The sequence below is a fragment of the Anser cygnoides genome, chromosome 18 (assembly GCF_040182565.1).
Source record: "Anser cygnoides isolate HZ-2024a breed goose chromosome 18, Taihu_goose_T2T_genome, whole genome shotgun sequence".
NCBI lineage: Eukaryota > Metazoa > Chordata > Aves > Anseriformes > Anatidae > Anser > Anser cygnoides.
This window is the reverse complement of record NC_089890.1, coordinates 8738316-8761872: the sequence shown is the minus strand read 5'-3', so window position 1 is coordinate 8761872 and position 23557 is coordinate 8738316. Positions and strand designations below refer to the sequence as shown.

The following is a 23557-nucleotide window of genomic DNA, read 5'->3' as shown; positions in this document are numbered from 1 at the left end:
TAAGGAGAAGTGATTCTGTGCCGTGCCAGATCCTGACAGGGCAGAGAAACGCAGTTATGCCACCCTGCTTTACGCAAAAATGCGATGCTTTGAGTTCCAAATCATAGTATCATGAAGAGCAAGGAGACTTGAACTGGTTGCAATGCAACTATTCTGAGTGCAGAAATTTCTCTGTGCAAGATGGAGCCAAGAAATGTAAATATCTGTTATTACTGCTATTATCTTCAACTTTGCAGAGGAGAGCTACAGCACACAGAGAAAGCCGTGGTGTCCTAGGTCCCAGCTGGAGCTTGGGGCATCTTTGCCCCTAATTCCTAGCCTCATTTTGCAGGCAGACCTGTGCAGGCCACTAAGAGGTTAAAGGGCAGCTGAGCTCTAACAAAAGCTGCAGAATACACCCAAAAAAACAGGTCAGGCGCTGCAGAGGAAGGTGCCAGCCTTCCTGCCCCACTGTCTCCACACTCAGCTTTCGGCAAACACTGAATTTGCACTCCAAGGCTGTTTGAACCCAAGTGTCATTATCACAGCCCCTGTTGAACTTCTCCATCACAAAGAGAAGAGAATGTTCTGGAACCTGCCTGGTGCCCTGCCCCAGGACAGTGACACACCGAACACCAGCTTCTTTCACAGACCAGCACCTAGAAACCTCACTGCCTATCGGCTCGATCCAGTTTTGTCCATTCTCTGTAAGTACTGGCAGAAGTGCTATGTAAACCTGCTGCTGACCACTTTTAACGCCCAAGTCCTTACTCGGTGCGGTTTCCATCCCTGCCACTTTTTCAGACCCTCCCTGGCTTAGCTGCCAGGAGTCTTAATCCCAAATGAAGGGAAGAACCTGGACCGCACCGACTGATGGCGTGTTATTTATTAGTGATATTATGAGTCCCTTTGCAAGCTTCAGGCTGAACTCTTCCTGCCCAGAATGGCTCTCCAGGGCCTTGGCAGCACAACTGCTCTCAAGGGCCGAGCTCCGCTATGATAGCGCTGTGCTATTCAGGCACGTCGGGTTGTGCGAGCCAAATCCCAGTAGCTGCCTTACAAATAAGCAACAGATTATGCTCATGGCTTTCACTGTAATGCCCTCCAGGGCAGAAGGGCATATGTGGAGTCTGGATTTTTGCGGGTTCTTGCAAAGAGCAGGGCTGGGCAGCAGTGTCCCCGCAGAACCACCTCCCTGGGGGATGATTTCTGCCGGATCCTGCTACCTGCAGGTCACGCTAGCAATGGTCACATTGCAATCGTGGTGGTATTACCGTAGGTTCCTCTGTGCTGGGCTGTTCGCTGTGGTTTTCATTTTGGCAAGGAAAACAACAGGCATTTTATGTATAACTGAAAAACAGAACTGCTTGAAATATACTGAAATATACCTACCTGAAAAGGCCAAGCAGAGCGATGTCTGCTGGTGGTCGCCTGGCTCCCCAGGAGGCTGACCACGCTGGGAGCATGGTCGGTGTGCCCTGCAGGACCACCAACCCCAGCGGTTGTTGCCTTCCGTGATCAGAGTGCGGGAGCAGCTTACGCTTGGAGAGAAAGGATGAGCTGTCTGAGAAGATAAAAGTTACAGCACATCAAGGTGGAGCAAGGGTTTGGGTTGCTAATATGCTCTTTTTTTTTTTTTTTTTAAAGTCGAGAGAAGTGGCAAAACGGAGCTTTGCACTGAAGGCATACAGCTGTCTGTGCAGAGCAGGTTAGGAAAAGCACTTGCTCCCATTTTAATTCTCTAATCTTGTTACTTTCTCTTTAACCTGCTTAAACTCACGATGTGCAGGTAAGGATAAAACCTTGGTCATTGCTATGTACTTAAGAAGGGATGGAAGTTCATATTCTAGAAACGTGAATAATGTTTACCCACATTGGCATTTTACAACTTCCGTTTTCCTCCTGCTGTGCTCAATAAAAGACACTGCTTGTCCCCACGGTCTGACTGCCATCGTTTCTGGGTGACATTTACTTCAGGGTCCTGCTACCCACGGTTTGTGCCAGTCGTTTTTCAGCATCAAATAATGCAAAGCTGTACCTATGAGACTGGAGCCACCTGGCTCCGACCCTTGAAGACCACCAGCGCCCCATATGGAAGACTTCTCATGCTATTTGTATTGCTTATGTTTCTCTCACCTATTTATGGCTTGGATCTCTCAAGCAAATGGATAACCAGGACAACTTCTCAGCTAGGGCTCACCTGCTCTGCCTTCCTGCCCAAGCATCTCTACATCTATTGCAGCCTAAAAAGAGGGCAGATACCGAGTAATTAGTCTATAGCCACACCAAGAAGATGCAGTGTGCCACTTAACCTGACTCTAGGAGCTGGTCACTATAGGGGCCAGGAAGGAACTGCTTCCTGTGTACTGCAGCTCACTTCTCATTTCCTTTCTCCCCACCTACACGCTCCTTACAAAGCCAAAGAGAAAGCATGGCCGTTCTGAATTGCAGCACTGCTGAAACTTCTGGTTCTCCAGGAACATTTCTGGTGACAGGCTCTGGACAGCAAGGTGTCTCTGAAGATTTTGAGGCCCATCGTCTCAGGGAAACAGAATGGCTACTCAAAGCAGGCAGGCAGGATGGTTCAGAAGTTGTACCAGAACCACGGGCTGAGGTCCTGTCCATTTAGCTAGCAGGAGCCTGGGAATTCAGGGTAAAATTTGCATTATTAATGTCTAAGGGAGACATGAAAGCATTGGCTCAGAGGTGGGGGAGACTGAAAAATATGCCAATAAGCTTTTCCTGAAACCAAGAGTTTCCTTTTCATCACATCTCATGGCACCACAAATGGGTTCACAAAGGTTCAGACCCTGTTTGTGAGTAGCACACCTGCCTCAGTTCCCATGGGAAGTCTCTGAGCAGTTGGGGAACGCAAACCAAGGCTCCCAGCGCTCACAACGGGCTTTAAACTTCAGGCTACACCGAGTGCGCTATCTTCAGCTTCAGATATAGATCAGGTCACAGCATTTCACTTTCATCTGCCTGTGCCAGGGGCTGCAGCTGGATACGAAGCTCAGTCTGCTGGAAGCCAGGCTTGGAGCAGGTCTGTGTTTGCAGGGAGGTGCAGGTTCATGGCACCGTGGTGACACAAACAAACCCAGACTGCTCCATCTCACATAGACGAATACGCACCAGTCAGGAAGGGAATTTTTCCTTCCACCCCAGTCTCAGCTCTCTAAGCACTAGGAGACACTTGGCAGCGAAACCAAACTTAGCAGCAGAGCAGTCCTAAATCTTGTCAGCTCACCCCATCTACAACCAGCCACAAACAATCCTGGGAAAACATTGGCCTGAACTCTCGTTTTCAGTCTCTTGCTGAACCACTTGCAAACATAGCAGCATGGATTACTCACTGACATTCTCCACAGAGAATCCGGCTTTTTCCAACAAATAAATCAGAGCAACTGGAGAACACTGTGAAAAGAGCTGAGGCAGCAGAGCATCTAACAGCTTACTTCAGTGACAGAAGTACCAAGTCTGGCAGTAAAGAGAGCAGGGCTTCAGCATCAATTGCTCCTATGCAGGATCTATTTGCTGAAAGATAACAAGGGAATTTGCAGACATTAATATCTGCAAATAATACGCAGCTGGATATAGTAAATTCTGACAAAAATAAGAACCATCTTACATCCTCATCTTACATCCTCCCCAGCTGTAGATCCTGGGCTGTTGATTTTTGCTGGATTCCCAGCGTATGCTTACCTGGCAAAGGCCCTGGCACCAGTTTACTTGACCTGCTGAAGTCAAGTGGCAGGGTGTTGTCTCCACTTTAACGTAAATATTATTTGTGTGTTGTTGTTTGGTTTAAGCTTTGAGATGTAAACTGTAATTGCATGATTTTGTGTTTTGTAGCAATTCCAGTTCAAGTATGTAATAAGGTGACGGATTTTTAAAAAGCCAACAAACAGAGATAGCTTGTTTGATCCCTTGCTTAGAAACAAAGCAAACATGAACTAAGGTATCTGCAATAACATATATCTTGCTACCATTGGTATCTCCAAACTGTACAAAGAATGGATTAACTCTGACAAGAAGTTATCAGGAGGTTTATATTTCTTTATAGACAGAGAATGGAATTGAGGCTCATTACGTGGTTGCATTTTTTGCTCACCAGTGTGTAATGTAGAAAGGATTTCTGCCTTTCCACATCCCAGGACTTAAATCCACGCCCATCAAAAAATTATTGGCTAATAGACGTGAAGGATAATATCCTACCAGCACATTTAATAATTCGACTTACAAAACAAACAAGCAAACAAAAAAATGACTCTAAACCCCTCGCTTATTGCAATTACTGCAACACGAAGACAGAAATTGCTAACTTTACATAAAATGGAAAAGGGGAAGTGAGCCACACAGAGCTTTGAATGCCACCCTGTACCCAGGTCACCCAGCCCATGAATGTGAATGGTCAGAGTCCTGTTCTTTACACATTAAGCACAATATGAGCCTGCATTCCCGGTGATGGGGTGATTTCCAGACAGCAAAATGGGGCTGGTTCTGAGAACTCCTTTGCAAAAGACGACTGAGGTGCGAAGATTGGGTCTGGTGCTTTCTAAGTGAGCTAAGTGGGCAAGTCTTCAAAATCAAGCGTAGTGGCAGCTTGAAACAAACTAGGAACGCTAGCTTGCCATTTTGTGTGGTCATACTGTGTCCCGGAGGTAAAGCTGTCCAAAGTAAAACAAATCAAAACAGCGTGGCTTTCCCTGTGACATTGCCGCAAGGACAGACCAAGCCAGCATTAAAAATTCAGGGCTGAAACATGATATTTAGGTGGGGAAAGGCAAAGTAGTTTGGATTATGTAAATAGGAACTTTTTCCCACAAGGTTTCATCTATACAGCTGGACACGAATGTACCTGAGAGGCTGGAAGAGATTTAAATGCCCAACCGTATCTTTTATTTTCTCATTTTCTTTGCTAATTCAACAATTTCCTTTTTCTAATATTGTCACTACCACCGTGAGATAAAAAGCAGCTTCTGTGAGAAGTATGCTGGAATTTGAATGTACTGGACATAGCTTTATCTGTTTCCCAAGTGAATTACATACATTCTGAGGCACTTCTTCAGACATGTTTGTAACAAACCAGATCCCAGCGTCTCTGAAAGCTCATAGATTGGATATGGGCTGCAACGCAGCATCCATGGGGCTGAATTCCTCAGCAATAAGGCAGAACTCCCACAGCCCTCTTTGTTTGTGCAGGGTGGAAAAAGGAATTTTATCCAAGGAGATGGTCTAGAACTCAGGAAGCCCTCCTTTACTTCATGGTGAAGGTTTATAATAAATGTCACCATGAGCATCATTGCTAGGCATTCTGGTTCTGACAGAAAGTCATTATTTTTGCCCTTTTTTCCCATAACTCAGCCCTACCTGAAGTTCCAAAACAAGCTTCCTTTTCCCTCCCTGTGCCACTAGCCAGATGGTGACGGTTGATCTGCAAGATGCGGCTTCCTTTCAAAAGATCAGCAACTGCTAAGTCGTCTCTGTTGTGGGACAAAGAATAGCGACAGGTCTGGTCACTGGCATGCCAGTAGGATTTGTCTCACATTTGTATCATTTGTTTCACGGACCAGCAGAGGAATGCGTCTTTCCAGGACTACGCACATACTTAGCCTCACCTCTAACATCCTGTCACTACCCACCAGGTGTAGGGTTTTTTGCAAGCTCTCATTTTGCCTCCTAACTTACTGGTGACATACATTTATACTTATTCCAGTCACGAGTCCTTGTTTCCACTCTTTGACTACTTCTTTCTTAATCCTCTAGTCATTTAAGAGCTCCTACTGCAGAAACATGCTGGCGTCTCGTGTATCCTTCCTTGCCTTTGCAGCAGGATGGTTTCCTACTGTGTCGTCAATATGGTTTGTTTCAGAAACTGACACTCCTTTATCCCCAAGACAATCTTCTGAAAGGCATCCAAATGCATCTGTTACTTAAAAAAAAATGGAAATTGATGTATTTATGAAAAGAAGATTCTGACAAAATTTTCTCTGCTGCAAGTGTAGGAGAAACAATGAACCACGAGGACCTTTTAAAACCTCTCCTGGGAGTCCTGCTTCCCAGCAGTCTGCAGAAGAATCAGCTTTGCATGTAGATATTTGAACCATTACGGCAAACATCAGAAACAGAAAAAGATTTATTAGAAATATTACACAGATTTTTGCATCATACATTTTAATAATGTTAATCTTTAAATATTAGCATGTCCAAATTTGGCAATGCCTAGTATATACATTCTAATGTGCTCTTTGTATAAATTAGATTACGATGTAACATCTGTATCCAATAGAGAAAGCTAAAAGAACTTGACAGTTTAGAGATGGTTATCCTATATGACAAACTGGAGCCTGGACCAATAATCAATAAAAACATTGTGTCCAGCCCTGCCCAACGGAACTTGGCACACGTGCAAGTTAAAAATGTAGAGACCGTCAGTTGTGAAAAATGTTAACCCTGGTTAAGTTATAAGCTTGATTCTACACCACATCGGTGGGTGAGTCTAAATGGCACTGGAGTTGATAAAAAACATCTAGTCTAGCATAGTAGAAGTTATTGCTGGGTTTAAAAATATGTCTTAATGCTCAGTGCCCTGAGTCTTTTTAGGCAAAAGCCCTCTTCTGACAGGAAAATGCATAATCTCATCCCATACAGACTCTGCATCTGATCAGATACCCAAGGCACAGCTTTGCAAACAGCTGGCCCCGTCAGATACTTCCTGCTGGAAGACCTGGTACCCTAAGCAGAGAAAGATGAGGGAGGTACAAACAACCTACAACCGGACGAGCCAACGCTCTCATTTTCATTGCCAAGGAAGTGAGACAGAAAAGTCAGTGAAGCCAAAAGCGAGATTTTGAAGAGCTCCAGGTCAGGAATCACACGGGGCAGATGCAATCATTCTGCCAGCGTGCACCTATTTGGTTTGGACAGAAAACTTGCACATACTGTTTGCACATATAAAACAAGAACAATCACACAGAAAACCTGAAAAAAAAATTATGAAAACCTGCCAAAACTCAAGGAAGAGAATGTGCTTCACGGAGAAGAAACTGGAGAATCTGCATAAGTCAAAAATCAGTCTGCTTCGTACGGCTGCCTTGCTGCAGCACAGGAAAAACAGGGAAGTCTTTGGCTCCTGTGCATTTGCTTGAATATCACAGGCACAGGAGGGCAAACCTGGTAGAGGCAGCAAGCTGTGTGCTCTCTTCCCTCCTCATCTTCCAAGCTCCATCCCAGGCTGCACTCTTAGGAGAAACGCCACTCGAGATGACAATCAGCAAGGACTCTCAAGCTGAAAACCTACAGACATCCGCATCCTTTGCTGTCCACAAAGGCGCAGGCATATATTTCCCATATGTGCCCCCTCTCCTCACATACTGGACTTTCACTCCATTCAGTTTCACTGCGTACTTTCAGGAACAGCTCATCAGCCTTTCTAGAAAACCTTCTCAGAGAGCTGACTCTGGGCTCGCTTCTCAACTCCCCTGTACCTTCCCAAGCCATGAAATACTTCGCACCTTCCATGAACCACCAGAAATTCTGGGAGTCAGATCATACACTTTTCATACTTCTGATTTCCTTCCCTCTCTAGCAGCTCTAGTACAACAGCTACACGATGCAATACCCCTCCCTGGAACTTCACTGAAATCCTCATCTTAAACATTCTTCTCACGTGCTCAACCCAAACCAGCTCCATGGTTTCTTGCAGTCTGATGGACTACCCAAGCACACACACACAGCTGTGTGCATTTTAGAGTTAGGGTATATTCAGGGAGCACCTGGTGAAGAGATTTAATCGGCCTGCATCAGGGAAAGATCCATTACTCCTAAAAGGCAAAGCCAGGCAAGCTGTAATACCACACATCATACTATCCACGTCATATCATCACGTATTCCAATCTAGCACATTTTCAGAGGATTCCTAAAACTTCTATGAAGATTATTCCTATACACTGTGGCTTATCTTAATTAACAAGCTCTTTAATATCAAAGTCAGCTAGAACTTTCATTTTGCAGTTCCAATTGGAGATGTCTAACAAGAGCCTGCAGACGCTTGGTATTTTCTGAAAACCAGGCTGGTCTGCAGCATCTTGGACAGGACAAATTCTTATTCAAATTTTTAGGCAGCAACAAAAACCAACACTTATTTCTGAAAATCTGGGTCTAGAAACGTAACTGTGCAAGATTCAAAGGGAAGGAGAAATATGCAATATAGTAACAGCTAAATGAACAAATAAACAGTCCTTCATCTCAAAAATAACCTGGAAGAGCTTCTCAATCTCAAATCATCAGCATTTCACAGTGAGATGCTTTGCAGTTTTGAACACTGGAAAGGAACACTAAGCAACTGGTAAAACAGAGTATCTTTGTTCCTGCTGACAGAGGACAACTTGTTCTAACTCCCAGGTAAGTAAGGTTATTTTTAAGAATATACCATTACAATTGGGTAGAATTAGTGTTTGGACTATTTGGGGGTATGAGAAAAGCTGCAAAGAGACGACAGGAACAGTGCTTTGCAAAATTGATTTAAAAAATCAAAAGCTGCTAGATCAAGTGGTGGAATGGTCTGTAAAGCTAAAATCAGTCTTGGAGAAACAGATGAGAATAGATGTCAGAGCAGTGCTCGAAGCAAATGCAACTGACATGTTAGATAAGGTATGTACACAGTGTACATCTGGAAAGGCATCAGGAACACAGGCATTTCCAGCAACAAAGGGTTAAGGTTATATTACTTTTTTAGATCATGTGGAGCCCTCTGACTTTGAAATGTTTTCCAGACTCTGGGAATGAAAACAGTTTTTCTCATCTCTCCAAGTGTCCAATCCAAAGCCCACTGAGGAATATGGAATTTTCTGTGTTGACTTCACCACGCTTTGAACTAGAGCCCGTTGGAGAGTTAGGATCTCTGCCAACGGATACCTCAAGGGAACAGAGCCTGCTGCATCCACAAGGCGAAGGAGCAGTGCAGTGTGGCTCCCTTCCTAAATGTACTCTGCTTAGCAACTATTTTTCTCTTCCCTCTTATCACATAATGGGAAACTTATACTTGAGAACACTTAGAGCAACACATCCTATGTTCTCTAGGGATGCCAGAGTGTACACCAAAAATTACTGGGGACTTAATTTAATCTAGAAAGCACTCTCTTGCAAGGAAATAACTCTGGCCAGCATTTACAACTATTTTCTCAAAGTATAGGATGACACTAAAGAGTGCAAGAGCACTGTAAGTGCATGCCACTTTTTATCACATGGACTCTGAAAAGATTGGAATCAGACCTTCCTGGGGTGGTGGATTAGAATAAATGTCAGACTCAGGAGCAAGTGATGCTTTTCTCCTTCTGCGAAACAGGCATACGTTGTATTCCTCCAGCTTCCTTCCTGTTCAAGGCACTCACTGACCTTGGCTGCTGTCATCTATCCCCTAGTTCTCTGTTTTGCTGTGAGAAAACCAAAGTTCGAAATAGGTTGTTTACTAATTAAATGGTATAGAAGAAAAAAAACAAACAATATCCCCCCACCAAAGTACTATGGGGAAGCCAGAGGCTGAGATCAGCCACCTGCAAAACCCCAGAAAACCTGAAACAACAAGTTTCCTCTGTGAAATCACCTGTTTCTATTTCATGAGCTTTCTGTTCAGGTGCTAAGAGCAGTAAGCACATGCTATTATTTTCTTCTTCAAGATCCCTAGCTGCCTATGATTAACTTCGACGATGCATTCGGTCAGGGTCCCAGGGTTAAACAACCTAACTAAACAACTCCTTTCTTCTACCAGCATAATCTAAAGCAGCTAGGCAGCCTTCTATAAGCTCCTGTACAGCATCCTCTCTAAGACCTGCTCCTAGAACAAATTAAGCAGCCTGCTCGATCCTGCTCCCGCTGGAGACAGACAGAACATTTAACTTCATGGGGTGAAATAAGAGAAATGGTCTAATGTAAATTAAACAGTATCTTTCAGACATTTTACTAACAGTATTATTGAGCTGAAAAGCTATTCTCTGGCGCCTTGGAGATTTCTGTGATGCAGAGAGGGGAACACAGTACTACGTGGCAGCTTGCAGAGTGAAGCTTCAGCTGTCATTGTTACCAATATAGTACTGTGTTCCTTTACAGGGTAACGCCACTTCTAAGCATTTAAGAGTTTAACACAGGAGAGAAGTTACTCCACAAAATATGAACTACTGAGATGTCACTGTATTGCTCAGAGAGGCACCACCTGATTACTGGCACCTTGTAGAACTAAAGCTAGTAACTTACATTTGCAATATTCCTATGGTAAGTGTCTGTACAGCCAGCTGGGTAATAAGGCTCTGGCTTCCTTTAACAGTGAAGCTATAGTAATGAAACTGCAGTAATAATGCTATTTTTCTCTGAGATTACTTCAGTTTGATCTGAAATGGAGTCCCAGAACCTAACTTGTTCTTCTAGAGTTCTCTCACTAACTGGTGGTTGAACACAGCGTGGTTTCCAAGTTACAAATGACTGTGGTATTATCCTGCTGGATAAGCTACAGCAAGCAACCTAGCAGACTTGCTCGGTCAGATGTGTGAGAATAACTCGGGTTAAGGTTTTACACACACAGGTTTGTCACAATGTCTTATAAAATATATGGAGGGAAAAAAAAACGTATTTGGGATGAGTTAAACATATTTTGGCAAGAAGAGCAGTTTTGCGAGCTTTCGTATTAACTTCCCAGCTTTCCTTGAGTGCCAGCATAGTCCACATTGACTTAAAACTTCATTTTGTGGCAGGTCTCCTGTTGGTAGAGCCTGGTTTGAGGCAAACATTGTTTAGCACAAGGAATCTTCTTCAGAAATAACCCAGGCCTCTTTGAAAACATCTTGCAATTTTCATGTGGGAATAAAATCGCAGATGAATTTGGTTTGTATAGATGGACAATGGTTATTTATTTGGTTGTAGTCCCAGATGTAATCAAAATTATGAAAAAGCTTTCTTTCAAACTAAGAGCTTAGGTTGGTTGTGGAAGAGGAGCAAGGGGATTTTTAAAGTGATCGAGTGCATCTGTGGCATTCTTTGTTCTCTTCCCCACTTCTGTCCACCTCTTGCTCTGTGTCTCAGGTCTCAAAGTACTTGTAAATCTGGGCGACGTACTGCATCACGCTCTGCCAGTCTGGCCGGTCTGTGTACATCATCTCACTGAGTTCCTGCATAGGACAAATTGTCGAGATTTAGTCAGGCACCACCACTGGGGACATCACTTGGTCCTCTGAGCAGCTGTGGCTATTGAACACCATTACTTCCATACCAGAGCATCTTAAAGCCACATACAATATAGAGGCCCACGGGAGAAATCTACTGGCCTACTGCAACTGTAAAACTCATGCCAAAGAACAAACACTAGTTAAACGGCCATAGGTAGTGTACATCCTGAAACGACCTCTTCCATCTGTAATCAAAGATTAATTCTCTATGTAATTTCATTTCATTTAAATTACTGCTTCTTTGCATGTCTTTGGTTCTGTAATTTAGCTCATGAACCCCGTAATATTTCCTCTTTCATATTAATCTTATACTTCTTGCCATCATATTGTCGATTTTAGCAAATGCTTTTTAAACAGTTTAACAAGAAAATTATCCTTCTGTTTCTTAAAACACTAAAACAAAAGGAAAAAAAAATGATCTAACAGGCAGATATAGGGCTCTGCCCATGAAAATAGGAGTCATCTTCTAGAATAAGCTTCTGAGGGGAAGACATAATCGATACTGTCATTTCAATACCAGATGATCTCCAGAAGTTACTTCAAATTATATCAGTTTTATGATTCTACAGATTTAGTCTGCTGGAAGTTCTCAGAACAGTGTGAACTTTCAGAGATGATGGTGCAGCTTTCCCTAGGACCATATGAACATTTCAGTGCAAGTTGACTGACTGGCCACATGACGACAAAGGTTTTGGAATGGTGCAGGCAGCAATTCCTCTGTTGTTTAACATAGGTTACTCACCAGGCTGGGTTTGATGCCTACACTTTCAGCAGCTTGAAATGCTAACAGCAGATTCCTCTTCTGCAAAAATAAAGCGAAGGTTCAAAAAGATTATCGAAGTATGATTCCTGAATCCTATCTTGCATCTGGCTAATCAAGGAGTTTAAATGAGCAGGTATATTTCAAAACTGAAAAACATTAGATTCGATATTTTCACATAGACAAACAGCTAGATCTATGTCCCAGGTTAAGAAAAGCTAGGAACATGAGGTGCAATAAATCTCCTTTCCAACTAAAGCTCAGGGTTCTAAGTGTGTTTTGTCAAAGTTTGCAAAGACTTTTCAGGGTGGTTTCCTTAAGAAGCTGCCAAACTCAAATAATTTTTCTGTGACTATGGCATTCCCCCACTTTTTTTTTTGTATTAGTGAGGTACACTTACAAAGAACCCCTTTGTCTTCGAACAGCTCATCTACTTTTGCCTAAGCTACAGTCCTGCTTTTCACAAATAGGTTCTTGTGAAACTAAATAAACAGGGCAAAAACCCACGACCACTCTGAGCTTTATTACAAGTGAGAGGTGCTAACTAACATATGAGGCATTCCTATACATAGCATAACCATCCACAGCATAATTGATATTGTAATAGATACTAGCTGTCTGAAGTAAATCCAGTAAATAGTTTTCGCCTGTTTGTGAGGGCTTCGTAACCTACCTGGAATGTACTGACATGGTTTGACTCTGCTGTCCAAGTAGTTCAATAAATGACCTGTCTACCCAGTGATCCAGCACTTGAATTTGTGCTGCCTAACTCAAAGAGAGATGCAAGGCAGATCTAGCAATCATAACAAAATGAAACTTATTAAGTTTGATTGGTAAGCCTTTGATTGTCATCCGTTGAAACTGAAACTGACTGAAGAACCTGCAGCATCAATATAGACAGTGAGCCAAGTCTTCCACTACTTTTCTGCCTGTGGTATTTGTTAAAGAGGAAATGAAGCCACCCCCAGAAAGCCGTGTTCTTAGGACAGCAGGAGCAGCAGGAAATGTCTGATGCAGCCTTTCAAAAGGGATGCTGTCTTCATATTAATATGCAGCAGTCACTAGACTCAGACTCTTCATTCAGTAGTCCCTGAATTTCTCCCTAGAAGCTCACTGTTGGTTTCCTTCCCTTTTAATCCAGTCTGCTTGCTGAGTTCTTAAAAGGCACTTGCCTCTTACTGTTATTTCCACCTTTTTATTCTGAATGAATCAATACCAAGATCTTACAGCACTGCATCTTTACCACATGCCCATCAAAACAGATAACATTCACTGTGAATTCTGCAGATTGTTTAGGGACAGGTACAACAAAACTTACTTTATCCTGGCTGTTGAGCTCCTGGTAAGGAATATGTGCAGGCAAATATGTGTGCAGCAGAGCACAGAAAGCAAGCCCATCACTCCAGCTGCTGCTGAAGTTGGTAATATCAATATTCTGAAAGAGGAAAAACAAACCAGTCCTGAATAGTGCTACATGAAAAAAAAAAAAAAAAAAGCAAACAACAGTTTTTATGCAATCATGGAATTAAAACTCAGGAGTATTAAAGGAACATAGGTTTACATTTTCCATTCTCCCCTTCTTTTTCATGGCAAGTAAAAAGACACCAAGTAGTATGGAAAGTTTCAAAATCCTGGACAAGGGTTTATTAAGAAGTTAAATGTTTTTCACACTAGGCCCCAAATGGGGAGATGCTCTCCAATGCTTTCTAGATGGTGAGAAACACCATGTGCAGCACATGCTGCAGCTGCAGTTTTCCCTTGCTAGCAAGACAAAGGATTTTATCTGCTCCCTTTCAATCACAGCACAGCATAAATATGATTCCTCCAGCACTTAAAACAAAGAAATTGATACTTAAAAATGGTATTTCCTAATCAATTCCATGCTGCCTTGTCTTAGCATGTCTGTGGGATGGACTTGCAGAACCATGTGGTAGTGTAATCTGTTTCAAGCACCATCCAGACATGGTCCTGAGCAACCTGCTTGAGCACATGGATAGGTCCAGATGACCTCCAGAGGTCCTTTCCAACTTTAACCATTCTGTGATCCTGTGTATTTGACCAGTGTTACCTTTCTGATATTAAACAGCAGATTATGTGCTTTAACGAGAATGTGTAATCAACATTTATGACCCGATCCAGCCCCTTATCAAAAGCCAAATTGAACCAGTAAAAACCTAGTACTCAAGACCTAAATAATGCACTTATTTGGATGATAGGGAGGCTTAAACTTGGCAACACCAACAGCTGAACGGGCAGCTTTCCAAGAGCTGGGCATACGTGCCCAATCTGCACAGTCACTTGCATGAATGCATGTTTGCATTCTCCTGTTCCTCATCAATGCAGCAGCTTTCATCTGCACATCACAGAGAACCTAGCAAAAGGCAGATAAAGAACGGGAAGTTTGAGATACAGAATTTAATCATCTACCCAAATTCACAAAATAAGCCCTAAATAGTTGAAGAGAGAACAGAAGTTTCCTGATGCTCACTCTCCATAGCCAATGACAAAAAAGAGGTGGCAGTGTTTCTGGTAAAACCCTTACAGAACAGAAACAAACAGAAACCTTTAAGCATTACCTACGCACATTTCCTAATGACAACAATTCTGAGTTTGCTGTGGAAGCAATGATTTAGTGGGCATGGATGTATTAATGAGCACTCCGCTGAAACCCCAGAGTGAAGCCAGAAAAATCCGACTAGTCAGGAGCAACACTCCCACCTCTGCCAGCTCCAAGAGAAGTGCAGTGAAGAGAAAACATTTTGGAAGAAATAATCTAATATGGTTGCAAGTTTAAATGGTCAAAACCATCTTCCCTTGTCGCCAGATGGTGGGATTCTTCTTTGCTAGTCACATAACTCACTGCAAGTGTGCATGCAGGTGTACAGAGAAAACCCAGTTTTCCTACTCAAGACAACCGAAGGATTTTAAAATTATTTACTGGCTAGAGTGAAGTTCAGAACATGATATGGTCAGCAGGTGGATTAGAGTGATTACAGGAACAGAAAGGGATGTTTTAAAGTCAGCCAATCTAAAAAGACCACTTTAAAATACAAAGATCATGGGGATACAGACTGCAGCCAGGGCTCTCCGCAGGGATGCTCTGCGAGGCAGAGCTGTGGTTCGGCACGCACTTGGGGCCCAGCTCTGGTTCCGTGAAAGAGAGGTGCCCCTTCTAACTTCCCTGCACACACAGACATAGCCATGCCAGCATGCTCAGGAATCCTGGTGGCTAAGCTTTGGTGCTCTAGTTCCAAATTACCAGCTAAAAACAAAACACCAAACTAAGGGATAGTGGCTGGAAACACAGCTCCAAACATTTGCTGCAGAGCACAGATGGCTCCAGGACACGACAGTGGCGCACCGTCCCTCACGCCGTGGCAGGCATGGAGCTACCCTCACACCACTTGTTAGCTGTACCTTCAGGGTGCTGCGTTTCAGCTCTCACTCTGCCGCTTAACCTTCTTTATTTAGCTATTTTCGAGTTTCTTTCAAGATTCCCCAAAAGCTTTTGCTGCATCTCATACCAAGTCTCATGCAGGCGCACTAAAAGCCAGGCAGGAAGTATTTCAGCACGTGCTCTTCACTTATGCCTCATTGACTGGTCGTCCAATGTGGACTTTGTCCAGCCAGACAGGATTTCAGATTAGTAATAAACGTCTACAGTAAAATAGGACTCAAACTGAAAGAGTACAGAATATTTCAGGGTAAAATATTCTGGCTGGAATAAATTGACAAATGTAACAAGCTTAGAAAGCAGGCCACGAGCAGGGGTCATTGCTGCGCCGCGCTAGCACCACGCTGTATTTTAGGCTGTAAACATCTGTCAGTGGAGATAAAAGTACTTGAATACCATCACAAGAAAAAACTTCTTTACTCTGAAAACTGTCTTGGCCTGAGCCATAAATTTGCACCAGGAAGCCAAGCTTCAGATAAAAAAAGTGACTTACTGTTTATCAATCTTCAGCTAGTGAGAAAGGATTGACAGGCTCATTACCGAAGTGTTGAATTTACTGAGGGCAATAAATTTTAACAGCAAATAGCCTATCAGCAAATACCAATATTCTGATTTTATATCGTATAATAAAAATGAAAATGGAGGGGTTTTAACTCGCTCTGCCAAAGGCCATAGAGGCAGGAACAAACAAAGCCTTAGTTAAGCACCACGACTAAATAAAAAGATGTCAAGTTTGTGTGGGAACGTTATATCCCATCCTCATTTTTGTGATGCTATTATGAGACACGGCATACAAAACTGCTCCTTCCTACAGTACTTCACCAGCCCACTGTCAGCGTGATAATTTTACACATCTTTGTGGTCTTAACTATACCTAAAACCCTTCTCTAGGTATTGTTACATAAGAGAGAAGTGCTATAATCAGCAGTAAAATGAGAACAAGGTCCAAAAGTCCTCATGTCTCCAACAGCACTGTCCAGCCAGTTATCTTCAGTAATTCTTGGATCCCTGTCTTACAAACAAGCGAGAGTACAAAGATCGGGTTCTGCTGACAACATTTAAACCACAGATGAAATCTACAGCAAAGTGGCATGCCATCAACAGCAGGGAAAACGAACACAAATCTGAATTTTTGTCCTAAATGAAAACCCAAAATAAATGTAAATGCAGAGTCAAAATGAGTATCTGAAGGTTCAGCTCAGCTGTTCAGTTAATGATACAACATACACTTAGGCATAACCAAAAGCACCTAGTTGCCATTCTCACATCCAAAAAGCATCAGGGAGTTGTGTTTTTCCCCCTGTACAAATGCATTTCCATTTCATACATGCCCCTCTGGCATTCCACCTTTGATTCTGTGTTAACTCCCTTTCATTTTGGGATATAAGGATGTGGCATATGAAAAGTGATCTTCAGTGTTTGCCTACACTGAAGCTTTATTTGCAATACCTCCCCACCACGCCACACCGAGAGGCATTAACTCAAACGAGAGGCACTCTGATTTCTCAGAAGATCACTGGCTCCACTGAAGCCATTAAAAAAAGGAAAACAATTTAGGGAATGAACACCTTGGAAACTATTCACTGCTCTTGATTATTTTGGCAGCGGAACCCATCCCAGCGTTTCTGCCGCACCTCTCTACTCCTCAGCACACAACCCATGGATATGCAGGAGCTGTTTGTGTACGTGGTGGTTGTTAATGCACACTTCCAAACTGCAGGATGGAGAGCTTGGTGATTTCTTTCTCTCTCAGTGTGAAACCCTACAGCAGAAATCCTACCCCAAGCTCTGAAAAAATGCACGTGGCTTCTCATGGCAGACCTAAAAGCTAAACCATGTAGGATGGCACACTTTAGGAAGAAGATGCATGATCACAGCATGCACAGAATGAATGTAGGAAGAAACAGGAAAATGGAACGGGTGCTGCAGTCTGAGTTATGGTGCTCAGAAGTCAGGATGAAAAATCTGCCACCTTACGGTCACATAATATCTGGTGTCACTAGTGTCCCAATCCTTAGCATGCCATCAGTGGCTTCACACTGCTAAAGGCATTTACACCAGAGATCAACTCCTGACCCCTGGGCCAAGGGTGCTGAGCAGCTCAGGTCTGCACCGCTCAGGGTTACCAGCATCCTCTGGAGCAGACACGCCATATCCATATAGCGCAGCACCTGACCTGGGTCTTCTGCAGTGCTCCTAAGAAAGTCATTTCTTGGGTGTTGAAAACCTGGGAGGAATATGAAAGTCTCACTGCAGGCCACAAGAGGTGTGGTTTTCATAGAAAGATGACATAAGAATCTTTGCGTGTCCTGTGGAGTTACGTGGAAAGATTTGAGAGTACAAAGTTTCAGCTGTCTGAAAGTACCAGAGTACTCAGTATGGTTCATTTCTATGCACATTAAAGTATCTGAAAGCAAAGTTAAAAAAAATAATAACCATTGTTATTTAGAGAGTAAATACATTATCTATAACATTAGTGACAGGCCAAGTCTAAAAGGACACCGAACACCTGCAAGCCATTAACCTCAGCCCCCTGCGCCAGGAACAGGACCTTTGCTTGCAGATAACAGCACTGAGAGCACCGCGGTGAAGGCCCACAGGGAAATCCGTGTGATCTGTTCTCACTAAAAACAACTTCTTGTTTATCCGAGGAAAAAACAACCACCCCATTAGATTTCACTAGATCTTTGACTCTGAGCCTTCAGCACAAAGCAACAATGACATCACGGGCTCTTCATTAAAACACTGACCCCAGATATTCCCGCTCGGCAGACGTTCCTGCGCCTGCAGCAGTGGCTCTCTGAGTTGTAATTTTCCTTGTAAGACCCAGAATTATAAATTATAGACGTGAGTCAGCTCCAAGCCAGGCTGGAAGGATCTCTGTGGAAGAAAGCCTGCAGTAACTACACCCTTAGCATCATTCTCCCCCTCCTTCCCCAGCACACAGCGTGCCTCTCGGAGTCACTGCTACAGGGCAGCACACTGGGAACATGCTGGAGTGGCTCATCGTTGAGTTTCAGCCCATAGAGAATAGGAACTTTAACAGCAAAGAGAGAACTAGTTAAAATAAATATACAGAATAATAGAATAAGCAGAATATACAGAATAAGGAAAACCAAAGGGAATTGCCTTGTTTATAAGAGCAGCTCCCCCTTAACCAGCTCAGCTTCGTTTTTAAGCTTTAAGACCCACATGTTCTCACAGAGCAGAAGCCTCACAGTTCAGCGATTTTTAGTGGTTATATTTAGACACAGGTGTCTGGACAGGAACCTCTTTCATGAGCTACATCTCTGCAAAGCCGAACGCTGACCTTTCTAGCGTAAAATCTGATCGAGGTACCTTGAAAGGCAACTCCCCAGGAGTACCTCCACCCATCCATCTTCAACAATAGCTGCAACAAACTGCTAATCTCATTTGGATTCATCACACCCTAATTGGTGGGGGACGTGTTGGTGGGCTACAGCTAGAGAGGTTCTAGCAGAGGAAGCATGTAAACTGCAAGCTCTGGTTGGGCAAGCTGTAAAACCTTCCTAGGAAGAAATACAAGAGAAGAAGGGCTCCTGATAACACGACCTAACCTGAGCAAACAAAACACTCCAGTTCATCTGAAATGCTCCGCCGAAGATATGAAACATTTAGGCAATCTCCTGGAAATGTGGGTGAATTAGAAGTGTGGTTGGGTCCAGTTAACATGGATGAAAGGCATGAATGCCTAAAATTAAAGACTGCCTGGATTCTTGTGTAATTACAGGGTGCACCCAGATGACTTGGACAACTGCACTCAGCTATTTTCAGTGGGTAGTGGCAAGTCTAAAGCGATTTGCATATCACATTTAGTCAATCTATTATCATGAAACTTTCTGAATTCCCTTACAAACCTTTTTCTCTGAAATGGCAGACAAAATAAACTAATGTCTCTTGATTTAAAAAAAAATAAATCCAGCATAATTTGTGGAACAGCAATACTGTTTATTGTATAGAGATTAAGTGGCTAGCCAAGATTTGGAAGGAAGCCAAATGACCTTCTATCCTCCAGGCTATATTAATATCCCGAGTTCAAATGGTTCAGGCAGCCGCAGTCTCCATAATGATTTTTTTTAACCTCTCTTTGAAACTTTGTGCTTCTATCCCCACCATCCATGTTTCTAACACTTCTACCAGACAGTGCCATGCATCTTATTGATTATACATAGATGAAACAACTCTAGTAGCTCCAGATAACATAAAATGCCATGTGAAAATGCTGTTAAATTGCATAACCACAGCACAATGAAATAAGGAAGTGGAGTCAGCTTTTTAAAGGTTATCCCATCTAGTACCTTCCTTTTTATAAAGAAACCCCATTTCCTGCCACATTCCTAGGCACTCCTCATTCCTTTCTTCACCGCTGGTTGTTGCTGGGTGTTGCTTCAGCTTTACTGCTTATCATTTGCTTTAGCAAGTGTGAATTAATGACCCTTTTTAGCATAGCCAAGGCTAAGATGAAACTGAGTTCATGACATTTCTTTTTTTTTTTTTTTTTTTGGCAGAAGCATCACTTGACTGGAACAGTCACAGGGAGCAGGGATATTTAAAGAGGACATTTAACAAGCTTATTGTCGTGCACTCCACACAGAGTTTTCAGCTCCCAACTATTTCAGTTTCTCAAAAGCCAGAGTTCTGAGAAGATACCGGAAAGTCAGGTGTGTCCCATGTTCTTCATTGCCTTTCCTCGTTTGGTCAGACTGGCAAGAACAGGTAACATGATGCTCTCTAAAGCTCTGCACTCAAAACAACCTAATCTGACATGAGTTGTCTTAGAAACATCATTCAGAGTAGACTGTAAAGCGTATTATAAAATAATCCGCATGCTCTTCAAGCTCAGCTCTTCCTTCCTGAGGTACTGAGGAGGTCCATGACCTCTACAAGGCACCTTGGTTCCGTCATTTTGATTACAAGAGATGTGGTGCTGCTATAACTAAAATTGTCGTAAGAATAAAAAAAGGAAGTGGTACCGAACGGGAGATACTCATGGTAATATGTGATAATGTAATTATGTGACCTCCCATTTCCTTTGCTTGCAAGGCAAAATACAGTTGCTACTGACATGGAAATCATCACTGTAACTATACATACAAGTAACCGCCTTAATAAGCCAAACAGCATCTGTTCATGGCCAGCAGGTCTGTTGCTCCCAGCACTGTGTGGACGGGTAAATATTTCACCATACTTTGTCCACATTCTTTTTTTTTTGATTGGAAAATACATAAAGACCAACTTTTAAAAACAAAAACAAATTCTGATAAACCGGGGAAAAACTTGAGAGACGGTGCTGGCACAGTGCTCACAACACACACAATGCATGTGAACTTTTCCTAGCAAACAGCACAAGCTCTTTTGAATACTAATTACCCTATGAAAACATTCTCATTACTAAAAGTCACCTACTTCAAAGGTCTCTCTAGCAGCTAGTAAAGTAGCAGGTTTTTGTACATATTTCTCATTTTGGGCCTTAATTATCACTTTGCACCCCAGCTTCTGAGGAGGGGGGCAGAGGGAAAGAGAGGCTAATGCTGAGCTCACAGTGAGCTAGCTTTTTGCTATACAAACATACAGGACCAAATGAGAGCTGGCATAAGCAAAACCTATTTTATAAACATCTCTGGGCCATTTCAGGGGTGAAGCAATGGTTACAAGAGATATATGTCAAGTGTGGGTGGTACTTTTGTAACTGACACTACCGTCCCACTCAGTGAGTTGGACAAAATGCGTTTGTTATGTCTGGAGAGGCAGAGGTGGGTGCCACAGCGAGGCCAGGAACTAGCTGGTGCTCCTCGTGTCACAATCCCATCAAATCGTTGATGACTTCTTATTTTTGCAAGAGGGAAGATGCAGCAGCACAGCTCCGAGGACCACACAGATATCCTGGGGAAGAAGGGAGGGAGCAGAGGAAGGTACTAGCTCTCCTCTGTGTCCAAGACAGCAGCTTAGCTACTTCCTGCCTGGAGCCCTGGCACAGAATCGCTAATGACCACAGTGAGGGCTCCCACAGTTATTTCTAATTATCTGCGGGGATAGCTCAGAGCTTAGCCACGTCCTGGAATTCCTGGGAAGAGGGGTAAGCTGCAGAGGAAGGCAGGCTCACGGCAAAGGATGGGGACAACTGAGGGAGAGGTCTCAACGGTAAAGAATACTCACGGAAGAGGCAGCAGGGCTCAGCGCTCTCCCAGTTAAATTCATAGTTTGGAGCTGTTCCAGCTGGTGGCCAATCAATTCAGTGTTTTCCCCGATTGTCATTGCATCCAGGCAACACGAGGAAAGCGTCTTGGACTTTGGGATGGATAGAATGTAAATGCTATTTTTAAAATTACCCAGCAGGATAGAAAGTTACGCATGAGAGAGCTGCATGGGCATTTCATTTATCCCTCCAATCAAAAGACTTGTATTTGTTTACAGGATAAAGCCCCTTGTGTGAAAAAGGTAGAATTTGCCTCAAGTTAGTTGGCTACACTGAAGAAGCACGTTTATGAATTGGCATCTCTGTGAAGGAGACCTGCACATTAGTAATTAAACTGATTACTCCCAACATGCCATGATTTAGCTGCTACATTTATTTTCCAGACCCAACCCTGGCTTCAGCTGGGACATAGAGAAACTGCGTGTACCCACTGGACTGTAAGAGTTTTTATTTAGAAGAAGAAAAAAAATGATTCTGGAAAAGAATTGGGAATATCTTGAAATTTCAAACTTGTATTTTCAGTAATAAAAATCCTCAGGACTACCCTTTTATCAGGGTATCTTTCCAAATCTTACTGAAACTCATCATCATCCATTGAGATAAGATGATCTATATTTAACAGCCAAGGAAATCAATGCAATGGCATTATGCAAAACAGCCAAGGTCACAGAGGTGGTCCAAAAGAGACTTGAGAGCAAAATTCCTGATCACCCTAATGTCAACTTTTATTTAAACACAGGGTAGCCCCTCCTATCTCAATGGCTTTTACCAAGACTCCCTCTGATCACTGCATAGATAGGAAAAGTCTCTTTGAAGTGAACTAAAATGTTTCCTGCAAAAATCAGAGAAACTCAAAGAGACCGAAATTTTACCCAGTTCTCAGAAATACACCGAATACAAAAATAACTTCCTGGTAACACCCCATTGCATGTATGTTCCACTTCTAAATGTCAAAATGCTTTAAGCAATGTGGGTGCAATGCTATTTACAAGCGTACGCACGCTCTCCTAGAGAGCAGATATGCTGGTCTATGGTACTTTAGAAAATGTCACCGTCCACCAGAGAAGAATTTTGAAGCGTTAATGGCATTTGTAAATATTAAGACAGCCAGCTTCTTTCTGTTTACTTAGCAGGCTCTGGCCATTAGCTTCTAATCTCCAGCACACAGATTGGTGTGGCAGAACGGAAATCTTCCCACTCCTCCCCAGAAGAGGACGACTCCTCCATGAACGCTGTTCAGAATGCGTAGATGGCTGCCGTTTACATCTGGAGGGGTTTTGTTCAGCGTTTTTCTTCAGCCATATCACACAAATTGGCAGTTATTTGTTTTACTGCTGATCATTAGTAGAGAAGATGATAGCACTATGGGAACCCAGCTTTTCCAGAGCACACAAACAGTGTGCAACAGCAGACGGATTTACCTCCTGTCCCTGTTGCAGAGAAAGACCTGGCTTGGAAAGGTGGCCAGATAACTTCCACGTCCACTCCTCTGTGTTACTGCTGAATTATGGAATGCCACAGCTTACCCAGTTCTCATGACTAGTCAAATACTTGGATAGAAAGGTGGTAATGCTGCTATGAGAGAGAGAGGCTGATACAATTTGGGAACACACTGAAGCAGTTCTACGCTGCTTGTTGACACAAACACAAGAAGTAAGGTAGCAAAGGGTAAGAGAATCACTACTGTATCCACAGGCACATCTTTTGATTAAACAACTGGGTTCCTTCTGATCTCTTTAGGACAGCGCACAGCTGTACCAGGATTCTCAAGGCTTTAAAACTAAGCCCCATTATGTTAGTGTCAATGGAAACATCTGATTTGATTGTTTTACAAGGCAAGTCCCAGGAATTACATTCTGCCCAGGTTCCAAGGTTGAGAGGGTTGATTCTGGTTTTTGTTCCATTCGGTTCTTTGATTCTTTACTAGCACT

General features: G+C 43.0%; 1 protein-coding gene and 1 long non-coding RNA gene across 14 annotated transcripts in view; one reads left to right on the top strand and one right to left on the bottom strand.

Moving 5' to 3' along the window:
- The first annotated feature begins 3 nt into the window (after window positions 1-3).
- Window positions 4-22882, top strand: LOC106045800 (uncharacterized). Of its 4 annotated transcripts, none has more exons than XR_007167054.2 (3): window positions 4-686; window positions 19939-20146; window positions 22760-22882. It is a non-coding gene; the product is annotated as an uncharacterized lncRNA (long non-coding RNA). The 4 variants fall into 4 exon arrangements; XR_001212947.3 differs by lacking the exon at window positions 22760-22882 and adding an exon at window positions 22010-22116; XR_010825784.1 differs by lacking the exon at window positions 22760-22882 and adding an exon at window positions 21845-21972 and having other exon boundaries at window positions 19939-20091.
- Window positions 6098-23557, bottom strand: part of SPECC1 (sperm antigen with calponin homology and coiled-coil domains 1) — a 97982-nt gene continuing 80522 nt past the window's right edge. For all 10 annotated transcript variants that reach the window (XM_048074057.2, XM_048074058.2, XM_013196511.3 and 7 more), the window contains 3 exons: window positions 13274-13390; window positions 11938-11997; window positions 6098-11138 (listed from right to left, as the gene is read on the bottom strand). In XM_048074057.2, coding sequence (XP_047930014.1) covers window positions 11049-11138; window positions 11938-11997; window positions 13274-13390 — 267 coding nt within the window. In that variant the 3' untranslated portion in view covers window positions 6098-11048. The remainder of the gene's footprint in view (window positions 11139-11937; window positions 11998-13273; window positions 13391-23557) is intronic.